Consider the following 22,655-nt stretch of genomic DNA (forward strand, 5'->3'; position numbering starts at 1 on the left):
GCCATAAATTAATAATTTAAGGGTCACTTTAGTGAGCCTTGAGATTTGCAGGTTCGGACTAGATGAGATAAAACCCACATAAGAAAATATACAAGTTGATATGACAATGTTCATACCCCAAATTGCATCAGAACATACTGAATAGTTCTTGAACTATGCTGGTTTACAAGGAACATCCCACACAAAGCTATTAAGTTAACCATTAACAGTCCTAACTCTATCCAAAATAAAGTTGATGAGACAAGACCTTTAAAAGACATATCCATGTCTTCGAGACAATATATGTACTAAGACTGCATTAGAATACATTGAATGGTTTTTGAGATGTGCTGGTTAATGCAACATCCCTTTATCCAAATTTGAGCTGACAAGACAATACCAATAATAGGTACATATAGGTCTATGAAACAGTGTACACAGCAAACTACATTAGAAAATGCTGAATGGTTACAAATAACATCCAATGTGTTTTGCTGACTTGATCCAAAACAGAGGTGATGAGACAAACCACATAATAGGTACATCTACTAGGTCCATGAGTCAATGCACACAACACACTGCATGAGAGCAATACTGAATGGTTCTTGAGCTTAACCACATGTGGTTACTTGGAACTACTGTAACAGATTTAAATATCATGAAAAAATGTCATAACTGTTTTAAACATACCTGAAAAGACAACACTTTTAAAATGCACATACATTTACAAATTTGTCTACCAAATGGTATCTAATTATGTGCAAGGGTTGCAGAGTGTTGGTGGTTACAAGGGTGAACAGACAGACAGATGGACATGTGGAAAAGGTGGTCTCCTACATCTCACAACAGGTCCATAATCATTAAAAGAAAGATATTCAATATTAGGACCTAAAACATAAAATGAACTGTTGTGGCATTACAAAAATCATCCATAAAGTTTTATCAACTTGAAAAATGGATAAAGCACACAAATGAAAAAAATCAAGTGATAGGAAGTCCAACTAAAGGACCTGAAATTCAAATCAAATTTCTCAAGCAAAATGGGATATAATGAAATGAATGCTCTGAAGAATATGATATGGCAATGTAAAGTTATATTCATGTGCATTTGTTAGAAAATGTTACTTTTTACTTCATATAAGACAGCAAATTGGATCACTCAGTGAATATCATGATATCCTTCAAAGAATTTTAGAATTTAAGCAACTTTATTCTGTTTTCAGTGTTTTCTCCAAGATATGCACAGCATAATTTGATGTGTTTTTTTAAAAACCGTATCCCATGTTTTGGGCAAGTTCAAAAACCAGTTCATTGCAAATCTTTGTTTCCTTAGCTGATCAAGATTACATCCTTAATACAGCTCTAAGTGAGAAAATATAAATAATCCAAGCATTAAAATTTAAACTGCTTATGTTTCTTATGCAATTATATCTAATTTTTATTAATGCAGCCAGCTGAAGGAAGAAAACAAACCCAACTGATATCAAGAATTGTTGTAAACAGCTTTATGCCAAATTTGACTCAATCATTTATCAGACTTCATTTGTTCTGCATTCATATTTTCCTCTGATCAGTAAATGTAAATATTTGTGATATTTAATAAAAAAGAATTCACATTTTAAGTCAAAAACTGCATTTAAACATGGTGATTGTTCGATGATAAATAAATTACCTACACAGCTTACAAACTAAACACAACTAAAATATTGTGTATTGACCAATTGTCAGGTAATATAATTTACTTAGTTTGCTCTGACACCCCCCGCCCACTTAACTGTCAAAATATCTAAAGCACAGTGGGAAAGGTTTGAGTTTACTCTGATTCCCACCCACGCATACCTGTCAAAACATCTAAAATGAGGTGGGAAAAGTCTGAGTTTGCTTTGACACCTACCCCCACTTAACTGTCAAAATATCTAAAGCATGGTGGGAAAGGTCAGAGTTTGCTCTGATTCCCACCCCTACATAACTGTCAAAACATCTAAAATGAGGTGGGAAAAGTATGAGTTTACTTTGACATCCACCCCCAAGATGGGTGCTGTATCGATCATATTGGATGTCAGAATGCCACCACTTTCATTTAAGACCAACTAGACATCATAAAAAGTCTTGCAACAAAAACACCATTCTTAAATAACCATTCATTCTGGTGGAGGAGCAATAACAAGATTTTCAAGATGGTCATTTTGCTGGCCATACTGGATATCTTGGCAGCACTATTTTCATTTAAGACCAACCACATATCACAGGAAGTCTTACAGATAAAGTCCCATGTCAATATGACTCCATTCAGAAGGAGTAGCAATAAAAAGATTTTCAAGATGCCTGCCATGGTGGCTCTATTAGATGTCAGGGCAGCACCATTTACATTAGGGACCAAGAAGATCTTAGGATGAATGTGTGAGTTGTAGCAATCCTAAAAATAGTTTAGGGCAATACAAAACTTGTGTTAATGGACAGCTGGACAACGGATGGACAACAGGCCATCCTAATAAGTTCTTCTGGTCTATGACCAGTACAGATAATTATGCACAATCACTTACATGCATAATTGCCTTACATAAGTGCCTCAAACCCTTTTTAAGTTACATATACTTTGTGAAATGATTGCCTGATACCTTAAGGTGGGCTAGATCCAGTTTGCTGCCTTAGAAAACCCCATATCCAGTGTAATAGTTTAAGAACATAACTTACTGCATGGTCAACAGGCTTTCAATAAAACAAACATGAGTATTTACACTGAGTATACAAAAGACAAAAAACATATATATCATAAAAATACTTGGTGCTTTTGGGTCAGTTCAAATGTATGCATTCAGCAACTAAAAATTTTTTACCATATATACTCGCTTGCAAGATGATCCCAAGTGCAAATTGCACATACCTAGATCTGCCTTCGCAAAATGCACCAGCAGATCTGGGTCTGTGCAGTTTGTTAGGAGTAAACAGTAGAAAAAACAAGACAGACCATAATCTGCAGGTGCATATTGATATAGTGTATCAGGATCTTTGTTGTTTGCAGTATGACTCAACGTATAAGAGAGTATATATGGTATTTAACTTTGTCATATGCATACAAATTGACAGAAATCTCAAATGGATAGTGCTGTGAGATCTATGATGACAGATTGTGTTTGTCAAGCTTTCTCTCTGTTATGAGCTTCCATGAGACAATTGGACAGCAATGAAAAAAATACTTTAAGACTGATACAGCAACACTTAGCTAAGAGTTATAGAAAAAGCAGGATACAAATGTAATAGGAATAAATATACATACACTGCAAAAGAAATATGAGACATTTAGTTAGGAAGTCTGAGAGTGTGCATTGTTTGAGGAAATCAAATATTTATAAGCCTGACAAAAATAACCACTGAATCTTTTATGCATATCTTCTACATAAACTGCTTGCAAGCAACACAACAATGTTGCATATTATCTTAAACATTCACATCAAATAAAAGGCCTACTGAGATGTGTTATTCTGTACATGATGTATGCATTAGATGCCTGATACAAAAGCCAAGTTGCTTTCTGGTTCCATGATACTAGGAAGCAGAAAATCTATCACTCAGCAAATGAGTACAATAGTGTAATTAGCCCTCCCAATGGAGCTGTTCTTCTGTTTAAAGCTTTATCTATTTTATGTCACTTGTACAATAATTGTTGTAAAGAAAATTACTTAATGGTTCTAATGACAGCCTGATGTGGATTTTGTGGTGAAAGAAATGGAGAACCTGGAGAAGCAATAACACACTTGCTTATGCTGGAAATGAGTGCTGAAGTGGAAAAGTGACAGAAAACCCCATCCAAGACCTGCAATGGTGTCTACTTGAATGGCCAAGCATCACTGATAACAACAATACAACTGAGTAGTTCCCTGGCAAATATGCAAAAATCTATAGTTCGTCACAAGTTGCTTGTCATGCTTGAAGTGCTTTTTTTTTTAGTACGTCAATGCCATGCCAGTTTTCATTAGTGCTTTGGTCTCTGTTAAAGCATTCCCTCATTTTAGTCTGCCTACATCATTTTCTTCTTTTGGTCAGTGACCTTTGACCCCAAAATTTATCAGGTTGTGCCTTATTGTGTGTGCAAGCAAGCCAACAAAGGTCTGGTAACTGAAAATGGTAGACATCTCAAATTATTATGCAGAAACAGAAACAAACAGGTAACTGCCAGACAGACAAAATCAAAACATAATACACTCTGACTTATGGCAGGTGTATAAAAATGGACAAAGTTTAGACCCTATGCAACCAAATCCGGTCTATTCTCTAAATATCAAACTCATATAAAAAGTATCCATTCATTGTTTTAAAAAATAATACCTAATATAAAATACAAAGGGCACACTCACAAAATGCAAGTTAACTGGAAAATGAAAGCAGATATTTCAAGCTCTCCTATCTTTTGGCAAGTACTAAGTTACCTAGTTTTATATAACAAATGCATAATCCTCTTGAAATGCAAAACAATGGTGGCTATATTGGATAAACTGTGACACAATTTTCCTTTAGGACTAACTAGACACCATAAAAAGCCTTCTTGTGAAAACCCCTTGTCAATATCACTATCCATTCAGGTGAAGTAGCAATAACAAGATATTAAAGACAACCACCAGAGTGGACATACTGGATGTCAGACTGGCACCAATTTCATTTAGACATCATGAGAAGTCTTTTGGTGAAAACTTTATGTCAATATGGCAATCACTTGAAGGAGCAGTGGTAACAAGGTAGTCAAGATAGCCACCATATTGGATGTGAGATTCTCATTTGTAACAAGTAGCAATAGCAACTTTTTCAAGATGGGTGCCATGGTAGCTATATTGGATTGTCAGACTGGTACCATTTTCATTTAGGACAAAGTAGACGAAAGAATTACTTTTTGTGAAAACAATTTTCAAAAGCAGATATAAAGTAGTCTGCACTCAAGCACAGCTGGAAGCTGAAAATGTTTTAAGTTTAATTTCTAAATGATGTAAATATCTGCAAGCTAGTCAAGGGGTTGAATAACCTGCTAGTCTGTTGGTTCTGAGGAGAGCTAGCTGGTACAGCTAAAAGCCCATGATGCCAGTTAAATTTTCTGAAGTCATAGTTAAGTAAATTCTATTAAATCATGAAGTTTTATATGTCAAAATTTTGTGATGCTAAATATATACCATTGTTTTGTCAAATGGTTGAATGCAAATATCACATCTTGTATAGTCAGGTTCTCTGGTCTCTTATAATAAATAATTGTTGGTAGTGTAATGAGCCAGTGTACCTGACTATATCTGCCAATAAGTTTTTAACCAGTTAAAATATATGATAATTTATGTCTGGTTCATGAAAGAAAATGAGTGCCTCCATAATGAAGTGGGTACAAGAACTATGTCTACAACACTTTGAAGTATGAACTGTTTAAGACCGCAGACTAATGTATCTCTTGTTTGAGCCCATGAAACAGTGCAGAGGTGATATGTCTGAAGGGCATGCCTTCCCTTTAAGAGCATTGCGGTTTCCTCTGGGTACTCCAGTTTCTCCACTTAATAAAGGCAGCCTACTGCCACTGCCCTATTTAGTTTAGGGTATGAGGTGGGTTGCAAATATAGAAATCCCTACAGACTATGGAGTGTCAGACTGATCACGCTACCTCACCAGTTGAGGGTACTCTGATAAACTAGTGGAGGAATCTACAAAACATACATATGCTGGCAGGTGCTTTAAACCACTAACCACAAACTGGTCAGTGAAAATAAAAATCTGTCTAGTCAACCCCCACAGTCCATATTTTGTTCATTACAATTATTGTGATCTAAAACTGTTAAATAAATGTGTCTAAAATGGTATTCTGAATGACCTGTTACAAACAAATCAGGTTAAGTAGACCTGTACAGATCTAAAAAGTCTATCTCATTCATTTTTACTCTCTGATAATATTTATTTAAATCACAAATTGTGCCAGAGGTCTATACTCAAGCAAACTAAAGCTCACCTCTAGGTCATCTTTGCTGATAACTTCCTCTTCAATCTGAAACTGTAGATCTTCTACCTTCCTGGATTGGAAAAAAACATTAAATTTGTTATTCATAGTGCTCATCAAAATGGTCTCATAAACTGATGATCAGTGTGTGTGTGTGTGTGTGTCTGTGTGTGTGTGTCTGTGTCTGTGTGTGTGAATAAAACTAATTTTTATTAATAAATTATTCCTTCCAGCAATCAGTCACTGTAGTGCCAGATTTTTTTTAAACTCATGATCACAGTTGAATATCTTCTCTTTTGACTTGGACCAAGACTTACAGTATATTGGGGCATGGTGGGAAGAGGAATCATTTTAATAGTAGCAAGTATTACATTATTCAAATTAGCTTTAACGCACCTCCAAGCATTACATTTTAACATCAGGAATACATTGCCTATTACAACTGCATTACTGAATTTACCAATTAGGAAGAGGCTGATGGCCTAAAACAATATAAAAAAAAGTCCAGAAATCACATGTTGTGCTGTCACAACTAGGTCCAGCCAGAAAATTCTATCAATATGGTGCACAAATGGGAGTGATTTAAAAGGCTCAAGATGCAGCAATATCCCTAACATCATGGGCTTTAATTCTCATGAGAGCAGATCCCTCTCTGAAAGGGTGTAATAAGCTCTCTTGATAGTAAGGACAATCCAACTGTAAACAGTGGACACTGAATTATATCAGAGGAACTCTTGATAAGGAGAAAGAGACAATTCCAAACTTCCTTTCTCCTTTTAGAGAAAGCCAAATCAATCACAAATTGGACAAAAGGGTCTATCCAGCAAAGATAGGACTGACATTATGAATTACAATAGAGAGAGAGAGAGAGAGAGGGGCTGTTGAAAGCAGATGAGTCTTAGCCAGAAACTTCTGGCTGGCAAAGAGAAGCTGAATCATAGTTACTGATGAACTGTAAACAACTCTTTTCCACACAAAAGGCATCAATCCTCATTGGTGACAAAATGGAGGAGGAGGAAGAGGAAGACTGTCTTAAAGGCAATGTTCTTGAAGGACATGAAAGTTCATTCCATCTAGGCATTAATCAGTCTAAAATTCAATGGCAGAACCCTCACAGAACTTACGAGTATTATCAAGTTCTGCCCTATTGCCATTAACGATAGATACACAATATTCTCATTCTTCAAGAAAATCTACAACTGCAGTTAATGGGAGACATGTGTAAGAGCATTATAACAATTCATTAAGTGTCTTGACACATGCATAAGAATATTATAACAATTCATTAAGTGTCTTGACACATGCGTAAGAGCATTATAACAATTCATTAAGTGTTTTGACACATGGGTAAGAGCATTATAACAATTCATTAACTCATTCGGCCCCAGCACTGTTTTCAGTATCTCTGCTGATAAGCCTCAAAAGCACAAAGCTGTGTCTAGCTGCTTGTGCCCCATAGTTTTTACCTGCCTGAAAACATCGTGCACATGCATTCACTCTTACGTTAATTTCTCTTCTTATATCCAAACAAAATCCATGAAAATTTCACCATTTATTTCAAAAGAATTTGTCAACACATTGATGTAATTATTTCCCTATTTGTAGAAGTCTTTCACGACTTATTTATACAGTATTTACAAACTTATGTGCAACGTTTATCCGCAAGAACTCCGTCATCATCGCTGTCAGCATCATCACCTTCGGACGATTCAATCTCAGAAACTTATATGTCCAAATCTAAATCTCACAAAATATTCAACTGCTGAACATATCTTTCCTCAGCTTGCTCAATAATTTCACGATCAAACCTGAGAAACTCCACATTTTTGCTCTCATCAAAAATCACTCTTCCGTCCGCCATCATTTACGATTTTTCATGAACAGAACACGTGTAGTTAAACCGCTCTCAAACTTTAGCCTTTTGCTTCTGAACAATTAAAATTTCCACAAATGAAAGTAAAATCATTTCTGATTGGTTTAATAGTTGTTTAGTTCTTGGAATAAACCACTTCTAACCAATCAGAGACATTGTATCTAACACACATTCATCACGCCTGGAGACGGGATCGGCCAATGAATGCAGTAAACAATTCACGACTACAGGCGGGATCAGCCAATGAATGCAGAAACCGGATCACGCCTACAGACGGGATCGGGGCCGAATGAGTTAAGTGTCTTGACACATGTGTAAGAGCATTATAACAATTCATTAAGTGTCTTGACACATGTGTAAGAGCATTATAACAATTAAGTGTCTTGACACATGTGTAAGAGCATTATAACAATTCATTAAGTGTCTTGACACATGTGTAAGAGCATTATAGACAATAGAAAATGAAGAAGATGTCCTATATGTTGGATATGACAAAAAATCAAACAGGAATTCTGTTCTTTTCTTTTCACCTTCTGAGTACTGAGTGGAACAGTGAATATTTTATGATTTATTTGGTCCTGATTAAATGACAAGCATGACTATTTCTCCATTTACAGTACCCCGTTCTAGTGCTGCATTTTCCTAGTTAACTCTCCTCCCCTGGACCAATCATACACTGTATATGATATAGTATAAAATCTGACTATAATTATCAAATCTGTACTAATATTTATACCTCAGTCAAACTTGTCCCAACAGTCATATTGATATAGTAATCACCTGGTTTGCAACAAATATTCCAATTATTCCCAGGCAAATTTTTTATATAATTTTTTTTAGCTATCTCTGATGAAAAAGGTAAATTTTTGAAGAGAGAGATCAGTTACCCCACATTTCACTGCGTTCAGAGGATTATTCAATATTTACAAAAATGGTCTGCAAGTTTTACACGTTACTAACAAAAGCCACAGCAAGCTTTTTTTCATTCCCTATTATCATGAGCCTTTCACGTAAGCCAACTGCTTTTTGGTCTTTGGGATCTAAGCATCTGGTTAATCCAGACACTGTTTTAAGTTTGAATGGCTGTTAATAGGCCTAATTCTAAAAGTCGGCCAACAAAGAGCCTGTCCTCTGTTTCACAGTCACAGGTAAGCTTTCTATTAGTAGCTAAATAGTGCTTTGTTGTGGTGGATGAAACAATTCTAAACTCAATAATTGTTTTTTTTTTAAGAGCTGAGTCAGTGATGGCTTAATTTATAGGAATCTTGTTTTGAACATTACTTTTGAAGAGAACATTATGGGTATTTTGTGATTTGCTGAACAGTGTATTATCATGAATCTGTTATTAATAATAATAATAATAATAATAATAATAATAATAATAAAGCTGCTAGTACCTGGTGCATGGTATTTGTTGAAAAACAAAGTATGAAAGGTGAACCTGCATAAAGTGGTCACCTGTGTACAAAGACTAGTTTGGCTTATTCCCATAGGTGATTGCTATTGACAGATTTGACATCAGTTAATGCATTTCACTGTCACTAAGCATAAAAGAAAAAGAATCACAACCCTTCAATACTTTTAACAAGTCCCTCAAAGCACTGATGCTCTACTGCCTGAAAAGGATTTCCAGTAATCCAAGATTATTCTTTTCTTTATAACTGCCGAGTGTTGATATTATTAGTGAAGATTTTCAAATCAACCACTGTGGAAGCAATACTAGGTAAAAGATTGGCAACAGTTTCAGCTAGGACAAACTGGACACCATGAGAAGACCTGGTAAAAAGCCTAAGTTGATAAGACTGTTCATTCAGGAAAATTAGTGAAAAGATTTTCCATGTGTTAGCAATATTTTAGGTCAAAACAATACTAATTTTATTCAGGACTAACAGGATGTCATACTGAGTTTTCTGGAGAAAACTCCATGTTGGTATGACATTCCTTTAGGAGGAGCAGTAATAAACAAGATTTTTAGCCACCATGTGGATCTCAGACCACCACCAATTTTATTAAAACCAACCATATACTGTTGATATGCCTTTTCATCCAAGAGAAGTAGTAGTTATACAATTTTCAAAATAGCTGCTATGGAGGCTATATTGGATATCAGATGGGCACAACTTTAATTTAAGACCAACTAGATACCATCAGAAGAAACCCTGATATGCCAGCACATTATGAGTGTAAGATCAGGATCAATGTTATTTGCATTTACACTTGATTTATCAGTGAGTACATACGGTATATAAATAGATAAATGCCAGCTTCCCCAGCAAGTCATGTTTTTCCTTCTTCTTTACAGATCTGATGTTTATGCAGTTTATTTTTGAAGTAATTACTAGAACAAACAAAATAGACCCTAATCTGCCAGCACAGTATGTTATTTGCATTTGGACTTGACCTATAAGTGGCTATATATGAACATAAAGTTGATATAGAAAAACCTTTTCTCATCCTCCAGCTTCCCCAACAGGTCATGCTTTTCCTTTTCCAGCTCCTGTATGATACCCTTCAAACGAACAACAGTCTCATCACTGTCTTCGCGCAAACGCTCCTGCTCAACACGAAGATGAGTTATCTGGTTTTCTGCCTATAAAAAAAATGTCAGTAAAATGTGTTACTAGCATATGTTACACTACTTTCTTGTAATTTCTGCAGAGATTTTTTTTACAATTCAGGTGCTATAGCCTTTGTATCAGAATCATTACTGAAAGTTTTAAGACATGGATAGCATTTACCAGGACATTGTTATCTTGTTTTCTTACAAGATATACAGAGTTTTCAGTTACTCAGTAGGAACTAATGGCAAAGGAAGGTCACAAAGACTTTTTGTAGACAGGTCTCAAGAAGAATAACAGCTCTCCATCTATTACAATGCAAAACTAAGTTTTGGTCAAATTAGCAGGTAGGACATTGTTAATGCACAGTAGAGCATCCATTCAACTTGCAGACTATTCACTTCTCCAGACTAATGGAAGCATACAAATGTCTCAATACAGAGTGGAGAGGTTTTTCCAGGTTCTTAATTGAAAGGTGTTTTGTTTAAGAACTTACAAAAGTTCTCAAGGCTTTTTATTTTACAGAAAGGTATCCAAGTTCCCAGTTTGATTTTAAATTTACTTGTTGAGTTACATTCTAAATTTTTCATCCATTTACAAACGTAATTAGTGTACCACTACAACAATGGGATGCTATTACATCTGGTAGCAACTATTGCTGTGTGATCCATCCAATTTTATCCCATTTTTATAATTTTTTTTTTCTTCAAAACATGCAAATAACAAATATGAATAATATAGTTCTAACATTTCACATTTCCTCCAATAAAAAAGGAGATTTTGAAAATTCAAAGCCTTTTTAAAAAGATTCACTGACTTTCGAAAGATAAAACCAAGGACACTCCTCAAATTCAATGATTTCTCAAGGAGTCCAATATCAAAGCAGATATTTCACTTCTGTTGACTACATAAGTCATATGAACCTAATGTTTACCATCTTTACTAGCTTATAATTTGGGTCTAAATGCATAGAAAAACATCTCTTGGCACATAATTCATCGGCAAATCTTGGTCTAAATAGTTTGTTAGGAGTATCAGTAGAACAAACAAAACAGACCTTGATATGCCAGCACATAATGCAATGGCAGAGCAAGGTCTACGTATCTGCAGTTGGACCAGACTTACAAGCCAGCATACAGTACCCCTTCAAACACCACTGTGTTAACATTAAGCTCACAGGACAAGTTCAACATTTTAAATGATTCTGGATGATTCAAATTTGATTTAATAATTTCAGATAATTAAATTTTAATATATCTGAAAATCTTTCATCGGGGGCAAGCCTTATGATGGCAACAGATCTGCTCACCTCATCAACCTGGGCTGCAGCCCGCGCTACCTCTGCCCTTTCTAAGTCCCTCTCCCGAAGTAACTGTTCTATGTGCTCCTCCTTCTCCTTCAGTGCTTTCTATTCACCACAGACACACAAACAAAAACACAGTATTAGTGCATATGGTTAGTCAACTGTGACACAGTCTGCATAAACAAGTGCAAATAAACCATCTAAACACTATTCCAATAGCACACACAAAAATGGAATCATTTCCATTGAGGGGTTATACATTTTCAAAGACTTTCTGCTTACTAAAATGATAAAATTTTAAAGACCTAATGTAAAATGTCCCACCTGTGATGAAACAAAGACCTATTCTTTGGACTGGCATATTTGAGAATTCAAATACAAAATAACAGTTTTATAAAACCTTGTAAAAATATAATGACCAAAAATACATTAAACACAGATAGTTTCCCTTATCTGCAGTAATCTCTCTTGCAAAGTTCTATCAGCCAGCAATATCATTTTTGTTCTGCATTTCTTTTTTCTTAGTATCTACATTTCTGCCCATATGCAGCATTATTCTTGCACTATTCTCATTTTCCACATTCACCTCACTTTAACATGAAACCTCTGGCTTCAGTTATGTAGGAGTTACATGATATAACACACATACCATGGCAAAACATGAACGAGGGAAAATATCACAATGTTTCTTAAAAAACACAGAGGCCCAACTGGGGCTGGCATCACTCATGCAGACAATAAATTCAGATATAAGTGATCTTGACAGTGAAATGTTAGGTAATGTGATGGAGCATAAAAGACAAACAACATTTAAAAAAGAACATTACTTTCTATAATATTATGTAGAGGTTATATGATGAGCTGACACCAAGAAGCCCAAGTAGGCCTGATATCACTCATCTGACTTACATAACTGCTGTCCATTTCACTAAGCTGTCTTAAGTATTGTAATTAACACCCTAAATTATCTCTCAAATTTTATATCATGTCAATTTTACCTATTTCACAAGTCTGATCAAAATAAAAGCACAAATAATATGCTGTCTCTTGCTCAAAATCGAAGTCACCCAAGAACTTTAAATGTTAAGATCACAGATCAAACTTTAATTTGTGCTCTCCAGATTAACATGGCTCTCACACATATTAAATTTATATAACTATGGATGAAAACTTGTCATAAGACAACATAATGGGGTATTTATTCATTTTTACTTTTTATTAAAGCTCAAATGACAATATAAATGTCAAATACTTTGTGAGTAATGGCAATGAATATATTAAATGACATAAAATAATGCACAATATAAGTGATAATATATAAATACAAAATGTTCATGGCAATATTGGAAAATGTTAAACATATCAAACTTGCTTACAGATATAGTATAATGTTTATAATTATCCATAAACACATTTGTAAACATAGCCATGGGTTTTACAAGAAAGATTTTCAAACTGGAACAAAATCAGTATTAAAAAAACAAGGGCATACTGCCCACTGGGGGAAATGACACATGTAAGCTTGTGAAGCAAAAACATACATTATGAAAATATGGAGTGGAAAGAAAAGTCTGAAGCACTTAGTTGCCTAATGGTCTATAACACATTGAAGAAAGAAAAAATATCCATTGAAAGGACATTTATTCTAATGTTCAAAGAGACTTTCTAGGAACTTAAGATGAGACAATTTTCAAATTAGCCACCATGGTGCTCATATTGGATTTATAACTGGCACCATTTTCATTATGGACCAAGTCTGTCAGTGAGAACACCATGTTGATATGACCAACAATACTAGAGAAGTAACAATAACAAGATGTTCCAAGTTGGCTGTTTGGGTTAATTTTTCTTATGTCAAATCTGCATCATTCTCATACAGAATATCACATTTTGAAAAGGGCCCCCAAGTGGACGAGTGGTCTAAAGAGCTCTCTGTTACGGATCACTGCTATCTCACCTCTGTCTGCGTGGGTTCGAGTCTCGGATTCAGCCCATGTGGGTATGTGAGAAAGCTTGCCAGTAGCTTTTCGTGGGTTGGTGGTTCTTTCCGGGGTTTTCCTGGGTTCTTCCTCCACCATTAATACTGGCAGCCATGTATAGCCTATTGTGTGCTGAAAAATGGTGTTAAACCATAAAAAAACAACAACAACATCTTGAAAAGTGGCATTAAACCCACACAACCAACCAAAATGGCAGCCACTCTGGCTGTGTGTGAAGCACCATTTTCATTTAGGCCAGTCTAGACATCATAAGAAGTCTTCTAGTGAACTAGATATTATAAGTCTTCTGGTGAACTAGACATCATAAGAAGTCTTCTGGTGAAAAACCAATCTCAATATGACTTTCTGTTCATTTGGAGTAGCAATAACAACATTTTCATGATGGCTGCTTTGGTGGCCATTTTGGTCATCAGATTAGCACTATTTCCATTTGGGATCAACTAGAGACCATAAAAAGACTTTCAGGGAAAACCTTATTTGTTATGACCATCCATTCAGGAGTAGTAATAACAAGATTTTCATGATGGCTGCTGTCTTGACCATATTGCACATCAGATAGGCACCAATTTTCCAAGCAGACATCCCACGAAGTCTTCTGGTGAAAACCATATGCTAATATAATTTTTCATTCCTGAAGTGTAGTATAGAAAGATTTTCAAAAACTCATCTTGATACGACTAACTATTCAGACGTAGCAGCATTAACAAATTTCAAGATGGCTGCTATGATAGCCATATCAGACATCTGATTGGTAACACTTTCATTTAGGACCAACCATACACCAAAAACCACCTTCAGTGAAAACCTTATGTTGATATGACCATCCTTTCAGGATGATAAGCAATAACAAAATTTACAAGACGGTCACTTTGGTAGCCATATTAAGAATCATATCAGTACCATTTTTTCATTATGGGGTCCCAAGTGGACGAGTGGTCTAAAGTGCTCACTGTTATGGATCACTGACATCCCACCTCTGATTGCGTAAGTTCGAGTCTCAGCCTCGGTTAACGTTGGTACGTGAGAAAGCCTGCCAGTAGCTTCTCATGGGTCAGTGGTTCTTCCTGGGCTTTTCCAGGGTTCTTCCTCCACCAATTATACTGGCCGCCATGTATAGCCTATCTTGTGCTAAAAAATGGCGTTAAACCCTACAACAACAACAACAACAATCATTTTCATTAACGACCAGCAAGGCATCAAAACAAGTCTTCTGGTGATGAGCAACAATATCAATATTTTCAAAATGGATGCTATGGTAGCTATATTCTATTTCAAACTGCCATCACTTGTACTTGGTATCAACTAGACTGCATAAGAAGACTTTTGGTCACAGCACAATGTTGAGATATATCGAGGATAAACAGTAACAAGATTTTCAAGATAGCCATTGTGTCAGTCATAATATTAGTTGGATCAGCTCCATTTTCATTTATGATCAACTAGAAGTATTTCATTTTTATTATCTGAGAGTGTATCAATATTTCAGTGAGCTTCATGCCTGGATGCTTTATTATCAAATTATACAATTCTGATGGACTGTTCTTGGCAAGAAGAAGGTTCAAGTTCTTTTCATCAACAGAAACTCACAATAACACAATTACCTGCAAGTAATTATCTTTACTTGTGTAAGGAAATTCTGTTATTTAATTAAATTACTGACATAATTTATGCTAGCCACCAATAATATATAGCCTCTAATGGCCACGAATTTAATCAAAAATGTTTACTCAGTTATTATCTCTTCATCCACTCACAAATCATTTTTAGTCTGGCTGAGCCAAACACACTATGGAATCTTGCCAAGCAACATGGTAGCTGACAATGCCTGGTCTGTATATCATACCTGTACTCCTGGATAAGAGTCTAGGATGGTAACTACTGACCTACTGCACCTCTTAGTTTTGTCCACTTAAAATGTATAGGGATTAAAGATTGATTTATTGGCTTTGCAAGCTATCTTATAGCCATTTATTTATCTACTTAGAGTGTTACTTATTATACTTTATTTGATAAATTTTCTTCTGTTATAAATTAAATATCATTTACTAAAATCATTAGGTGTATAATCTGGTTTGCATAATTTCTGCTACGGGAAGGTCTCTTTAACAACCTGTAATATTCTCAATAGTCATTCCAGTGGGAAAAGAAAATGTTTCATTAATATGTGGGGCCCCGAGTGGCCGAGTGGTCTAAAGCGCTCTCTGTTACGGATCACTGCCATCTCACCTCTGTCTGCACTGGTTCGAGTCTCTGATTCCATCAGTGTGGGTATGTGAGAAAGCTTGCTGGTAGCTTCTCGTTGGTCAGTGGTTCTTTCCAGGGTTTTCACAGATTCTTCCTCCAACATTAATACTGGCCGCCATGTATAGCCTATCGTGTGCTGAAAAATGGCGTTAAACCCCACAACAACATTAACATGCACAGACCTTGCTCATAATAAAATCACTGGACATCTTGATGATTTCAGTCTATTTACCAAGTAACTCAAAATCAAATTGTAAAAAATATGGTCTCTACAGTGATGCCAAGCTGAGTCAATCACATGTAGCATCATGTCACAGATATGTGTGGATCTCACATAAACATATAATCCAAGTCTGACTAAATTTTTATCAGAAATTCTGGAATGAATATTGTTACCTGCTACATCCATTTATAATTAATGAAATAAGAATAGATACCTTTCTGTTGCAAACAAGTTCATGACCCCTTAGCTTCTGATCCTATCTCAAGGACTTCATCAGAGAAATGAGTCTATAATGGTGATCAACTCATTAATATGCACAGATCTTGATAATATAAGCAAAAATTCCAAGTCTGATCAAACTTGGATCAGAAATACATATATAGCCTCCAGAGTGGTTACAAGCTCAGTCAATCTGATGCAAGATAGCCTATTAATATGCATAGATCTCACTCGTAACTGAAATTGTCCCAGATACTTTTTATACAAACCTATATTCCAGTTAAAAAACATGGCCTCCCGAGTAGTTACAAACAAATGTTGACAGATTAAAAAAAATGGAAAATGGACAACAGATATCAGACACATGGCCATACAATGAACTCAAATGCCCTTATGGTCAGGTGAGATGAAATATGACGTTCCTCAAAGTAGACTAATACTCTACTGGCAGAAAAGAATTGTCAGGAACTCACAATAGATCAGTATCTTCCCATTTAATTCTTGCTAAGCTTTAATCTTGAAATCAATGTCATATTACTTACCATTCCTTCTTTGTTGAAGTGCAGCTAAATACAAAGCCTGGACAAAATCCATTAGCATATGCATCATTTTATCATTGCCAATTAAACAACTTCGTGTTTAAGAAGTCTTTCAATGAAACTTCCATGGGGTGCTGTTTATCATACCTGATACTGCATAACAGAGATACACAAATAAGCCAAGTTGGATCAAAATCAGCTGCTATTTCTTCATGTTATATGTACTGTGTTCACAAACCATAATGGTTCCAAAACCTATACCATGATATTTGACCCTGAACCCATTATCAAATAACGGTGATCAATCTCATCCATTCAGTTATCAAACATACCAATATACCCAATTTGGTCAGAATCCACTTGTATTTCTTCAAGTTATTAAATTCAAAAGCAATATAAGCACACAATCTGGGTTTGTTTTAAATCTCAGACTTGAACCAAAGGACATAGCGAAGCTGCTAATCAAACAGATGCTGAGATATACCATCATCTCACATTTTATTCAAATTTGTTTATCTGTATGAGATCTCCTGTTGACATGCATGTGCTAGCAGATCAATGACAAGTGACAGATGATTGATGGACAGAAGACAAAAGAACATTACATGAACCTGACTGGTCTTAAACTCAATACAGCTAAACTCGGAGTTGGAGAAATGAAACCCTAAAAGGTAAATATGTGTATGGCAGTTCATCTTTTATATGACAATGAAATAAATCAAAGAGGTTTGTGAGCTATTCTGCACACAAAAAGCTGAATGGAAAGACTGATCTTACATTTAGGGCCATAATAAAATATGTAAGAGACCTGTAAAGTCAATCTTAGTTTTATAAACCCTAATCATCAACTACATCCAATGGTACAAGTCAATAGACTGATCAAGATACAGACTATGAACAGCAATGAGACATACTGGACAAATTTAAATGTTACTTCTTAATATGTAATTTACTGACAGCAAAGAACAAACATATGACAGTAAGAAACTCTTCCGTAATGTGTTGATACTGTTTCTATGATCTGAACTAAGGCATCTTTCTGTGATCCAGGTGCACTCTGAGGTTTAATAATGGTAACCATAATGTAATGATGATAACAAACATATTGTATACAAGAATCCTATTTTCTGTGCCTTTTATAAAAGTGTCTCCATGCAATTATTGTGAAAAATAAAGAAAAAAAGAATTAAAAACCGGTGCTGACAGATGGATGAATGATGAAGAACAGACCATCCCATAAGCTCCTTTGGTCTATGACCAGTCGAGTTAAAAATATATATTCTCTGTTCCTTGCTCTTCACCACTGACTATACATGAATCAATCAATCTATACAAGTCCCAGAAATCAATTTAAAATATACAGAAAACAAATTGTTTACTTTCAAAAAATTTCTGTTTAGTTTTCAAATTTCTCTGAAAAATTCATTATAATAGCATTACCAAGCCATACGCCAACCTCCAGGGACTTCTATTCCAGGTAAGATATATTTTTTAAACATGTCTATCTTACTGAAAAGCCATGTGTAGCATTATACACTGTACTCAAAATGATGACCATTTTCAGTTCCCATGCATTTGATAAGATACAAGTTCTATGCCCCAAATTTACAAATATCTTCAGTTCACTGTGGTCCCATGCAATTGGTATGATACTGGTTCTATGCCCCCAAATTTACAAATATCTTCAGCAAAAAATTTGCACTCAGACTCTAAATTGAAACAATTTTATTTTAAGGACAAAGTTCAATTTATCAACATTTTATATTTAGCCTACATTTTCCTTTAAATGTCATCATTATTTCTTGGAGTATGCCAGCCTGTTAAACTCCCTGTACAGATTACTTGTGAAAAGGCTGTCAAAAAAATTTCTGACTCTTACTTATCCATCATTTTAATATCCATGCATAAGCATGATAAGTACAGTGTGACCCCATTATACCACATTCCATTATAACATGAATTTGGATATAACATGGTCGTGGTGTGGCTCCCGAAATTTCATATACATGTATTTTTCTCATACACGAAAAAAAAATCTTTCTTAAAAGTATGCAAAAAATGTAAAAAGTTTATTATCATTTTGGGGAAGAGATTGTGTATGAATAATACATGACAATTGTGGCATGGCTCCTGAAATTTTATATGTATTTTTCTTGTACACGAAAAAGTAGTTTTTTTCTTCTTAAAAGTACAAAAATAATGTGTAAAAAGTTTATTCTGGGATCAGATAGGGCTTCTCCAAAGTTGCACACTTGGATTTTTTTCTTCTTATTGGCGGCAAAATATACCATCTGGCAATTTTTTTTTTACTGGCTATATTGTTAGCTGTTTAAACTTGTATATACAACCATTGGTCTGGAGTGGAGAAATTCAGAGGCCCCACGAAAGGAAGCCGCAAACTGGATATAAAATGCACTGACATTTATCTATTGGAGCATAACCAAATTCTGTGTCCATATTGCCAAACCATCTTAACAGTGATTTGTTATATCATAATCCGCTTATGTTGACAGTGAGCACGAGTACTGTATGTTGTGAGATATCCGCTTTTTGGTTGTTGACATTTCTGGTAATGGAGATCAACCGGACGAGGCATTATCTCGTAATCTATCTTTTGTCAGATTTTTGGACGCTCTTTAGTAATTAATATATTTACATAGACTGACATTTGTATGTGGATGGTAAGTAAAATTCCTCTTCTTTTCACTCAGAATTAATTCTATCAGAACACTCACATTTTTTGTAATAATCCCTGTCATCAAACCATAACATCTGTGTCTCTATCGTCCGTTGACCCTTTGTTAAATTTCTGATGCATGCGTGGAAGGCAGCATCACGCTGCTACCACAAATGTGAAGAAAAAAAAAAAACACATCTTACTTATTGGTTTATTCAACAGGCACTGAGGAACAGTAACCAGAATAGACCAAATGACGGCCAATTCCTTTTTAAAAATTTACCCAGATAAAATAGTTTGCTGAAATTTAAAAACAAATTTTTTATCTTTGAAGTACCGACTGTTAGGAAAAAGTACTCAGCAAATGGAGAAAAAAAATCAGTCTCAAACATGCAATACAATTATTTGATGTTGCTGCCACAATAAGAAATGGGCATTTGTCTGCTTCTCCAAAGCTGTCCTTTAGCAGTGACTTCAATAATGCATGCACCCTTCATCAAAGAAAGCCGATTACAATCTTCAATAAAAACAAAGAACTTTTCTTCAAAGGAAGTCAGTACCAAACTTAAATAAAAGTAATGGAATCTGATATATTTTTATATTTTCCAATGTGACTGGAACATGTTAACTGTGCCGTGAAAGTCTCCTTTTTGCAGGGAAAAAGTTTAAGCTTACAGAAGCTACCAACGGCGGCTTTAAGCGCAAACTAACTTTTACTGACTTGGGACGTAATGAAAAGTAAATGTGCTTCATCATTCGTTGTGTGACTGTGCTATGTTTTTCCACAGAATTCAGACCATTATAACCTTTTACAAAATTATTGGATATTTTAAATCTGTGTGCATATTTTCGATGGAATCACTTGTATTGTGGATTCAATGTATATGATGAGATTCGCGAGTGAGTACACGGTGTTGATATTCTATTCATGCTATACTTTAGACGTGTATATATAAACAGTATTCACATATATGTACCAATTTGTGGTTCTCTAAATCAAGTAAACTATTATATATGCCTTCTCTGTTTTCACTACAGGTGTATTTCTCATTTGATATGCATCAATTTAAGATGGTAACTGTACTGGTGAAGCACGTATTTTACCGCCTGCATTTATTACCTACCCCCCTGCAAATATTTTGGGGTACATGCATCATTTTCTTCAGCTAACCGACCTGGTTGCTTATAACACAGTTCGGTCTATAACATGGTTGGGTTCTATGGCTCCCAACTACCGTCTTATAGCGGAGTCACACTGTAATTATCAAAACATTTTCTTTTGGATAAAGTTTCAATGATAAAACAGAGATATTTCATATCCAGAAAATGTAAAGTATTATGCCTGAGAGTGGAAGCTACCTAACAAATCTGATTTCATCTTTTCCAAATGATAATCTACATCATGATATTTACTTGGTGGTGTAAAGAGTCACTAGCCCTGGGCAATGGCCCATGAAAATTCTGAACACCTAGTATGGCTGTTAACCATGTTATTTTGCAATCCTTAGTCTGAGTTCATCTTTTATGTCAAGACAGCAATGTGACAATGGGGCCATATTCCAGCAGTATCAAAATCAACTCCACCCACTCACCTGTAATGCTGAAGTAGTGGCTGACAGATTGAGAGAACTTGGCCTCTGGCTGGTTTTAGCCTGTGTGTTAACATTAAAAAAGGAAAAGCCAACTATAAGTACATGAAAGTGTTAGATGCATTCACTGTTAGTAAAATTGGGCCAAAAAAAATCTGTGGTTCTGCTAATCCAACCTACCCTATATTTAAATGGCAAGGACCCTATAACTTTTTAACAAATATGTACACAAAAAATCAGTACAGACTGTATCCCATTTTTCACCTCCAAACTGGTAATGTTACATTGGGAACTGACATGGGCTAGATTTAAAAAGTGTAATAAAGAAATATTAATACCGACCTCCATACAGTATTTTTTCCCCCACAATATTAGCAGAAACACACATTCATTTTGGGGGGCCCGTAGCCAAGGTTTACTACATGTACTTTCGTCAGTACCATAACCCAACTTTATTTAGCATTATTTATACCTGATCTGCCATCATATGTAAGGTAAACTGATCAATGTTAATGCAATATGTTGTGTAACTAAAAAATGTGGATCTAGCTGCATTAATGCCTACTCAAGCTATCAGATGAAAATAATCTGGCAGTGCAAACACAATTTAAAGCCCCAAAGAAACAAATCTACCTATTCTTGCCATTAAAACATAGTTGTGGAAAATTAGATGGTGTCCTTTAAACATGCATCTACAGTAAATAAAAAAATCTAAGGCGTGAACTGCAGGACACAGAAGCCTACAAAGAGGGCAATTTACTCATTAGGGTGTGCATCTGATCTAGTTTCACTTTCATCGTACAATAAATGGTAATGAATATCTAAAACCCAAACCACTGAAACATCAAATAGGTCCCAGTGACCCAGAGGAGAGTCAAGGCTGCTTTTCTTACTGGTATTCTCACCATCTTTCTCCCAGTGAATTCAACACTAATGGAGATAAAACTAAAATGCCTTAAAGAAGCTAATGATGTTTAATATACACTTACATGGTGATACAAGCTAATGCATACAAAGTACAAACCCAACAAATATCAATGTCTGCCCTGCATGTTCTGAATGGGGGTGAAGTGAGGTGGGGTAGTACACTGCAAAATATCTCAAGACTAACTTTATGATTACGGCAAAAAATGCCAATCTCTGATGCAAATTTTTGCTATGAATGCATGACAAAAAACTAAAACAACACTGCTCAAGATAAAGATATCATTTAATCAGATTTCCATAGTCTGATGTGGAGATTGATCAATAACTAAACAGTAAACCACATGTATTAAGCCAGACCCAAGTATCAAGACATGCCATATTTTTATGTTTTTGTACATAATTACACTTTCTTTAATGTACTACACTAAAATATTATTTCCAATGTATTACGCTAAAATATATTTGCTTGAACTTCTGATACAGAGAGAATGGGCACCCTGGTTTGCAGCTATAATTTTGATCCCAATTATAACAGCAGAGATGTTACCCTTGTGCATGCTCA

The 22,655-nt window shown here is 35.3% G+C and overlaps 1 protein-coding gene across 13 annotated transcripts in view; it reads right to left on the reverse strand.

The window, feature by feature from the left end:
* The window catches only part of LOC149775740 (uncharacterized), a 194,377-nt gene that overhangs the window by 114,615 nt on the left and 57,107 nt on the right, over positions 1 to 22,655 (reverse strand). For 8 of the 13 annotated variants that reach the window (XM_089944251.1, XM_089944249.1, XM_089944248.1 and 5 more), the window contains 5 exons: positions 21,170 to 21,229; positions 11,682 to 11,780; positions 10,259 to 10,404; positions 5,954 to 6,014; positions 2,674 to 2,688 (listed from right to left, as the gene is read on the reverse strand). In XM_089944251.1, coding sequence (XP_089800377.1) covers positions 2,674 to 2,688; positions 5,954 to 6,014; positions 10,259 to 10,404; positions 11,682 to 11,780; positions 21,170 to 21,229 — 381 coding nt within the window. The remainder of the gene's footprint in view (positions 1 to 2,673; positions 2,689 to 5,953; positions 6,015 to 10,258; positions 10,405 to 11,681; positions 11,781 to 21,169; positions 21,230 to 22,655) is intronic. The other 5 variants (XM_089944257.1, XM_089944255.1, XM_089944247.1 and 2 more) reach the window with 2 other exon arrangements.

Source organism: Sinohyriopsis cumingii, chromosome 19, assembly GCF_028554795.1.
Source record: "Sinohyriopsis cumingii isolate HCF-2022 chromosome 19, ASM2855479v2, whole genome shotgun sequence".
NCBI lineage: Eukaryota > Metazoa > Mollusca > Bivalvia > Unionida > Unionidae > Sinohyriopsis > Sinohyriopsis cumingii.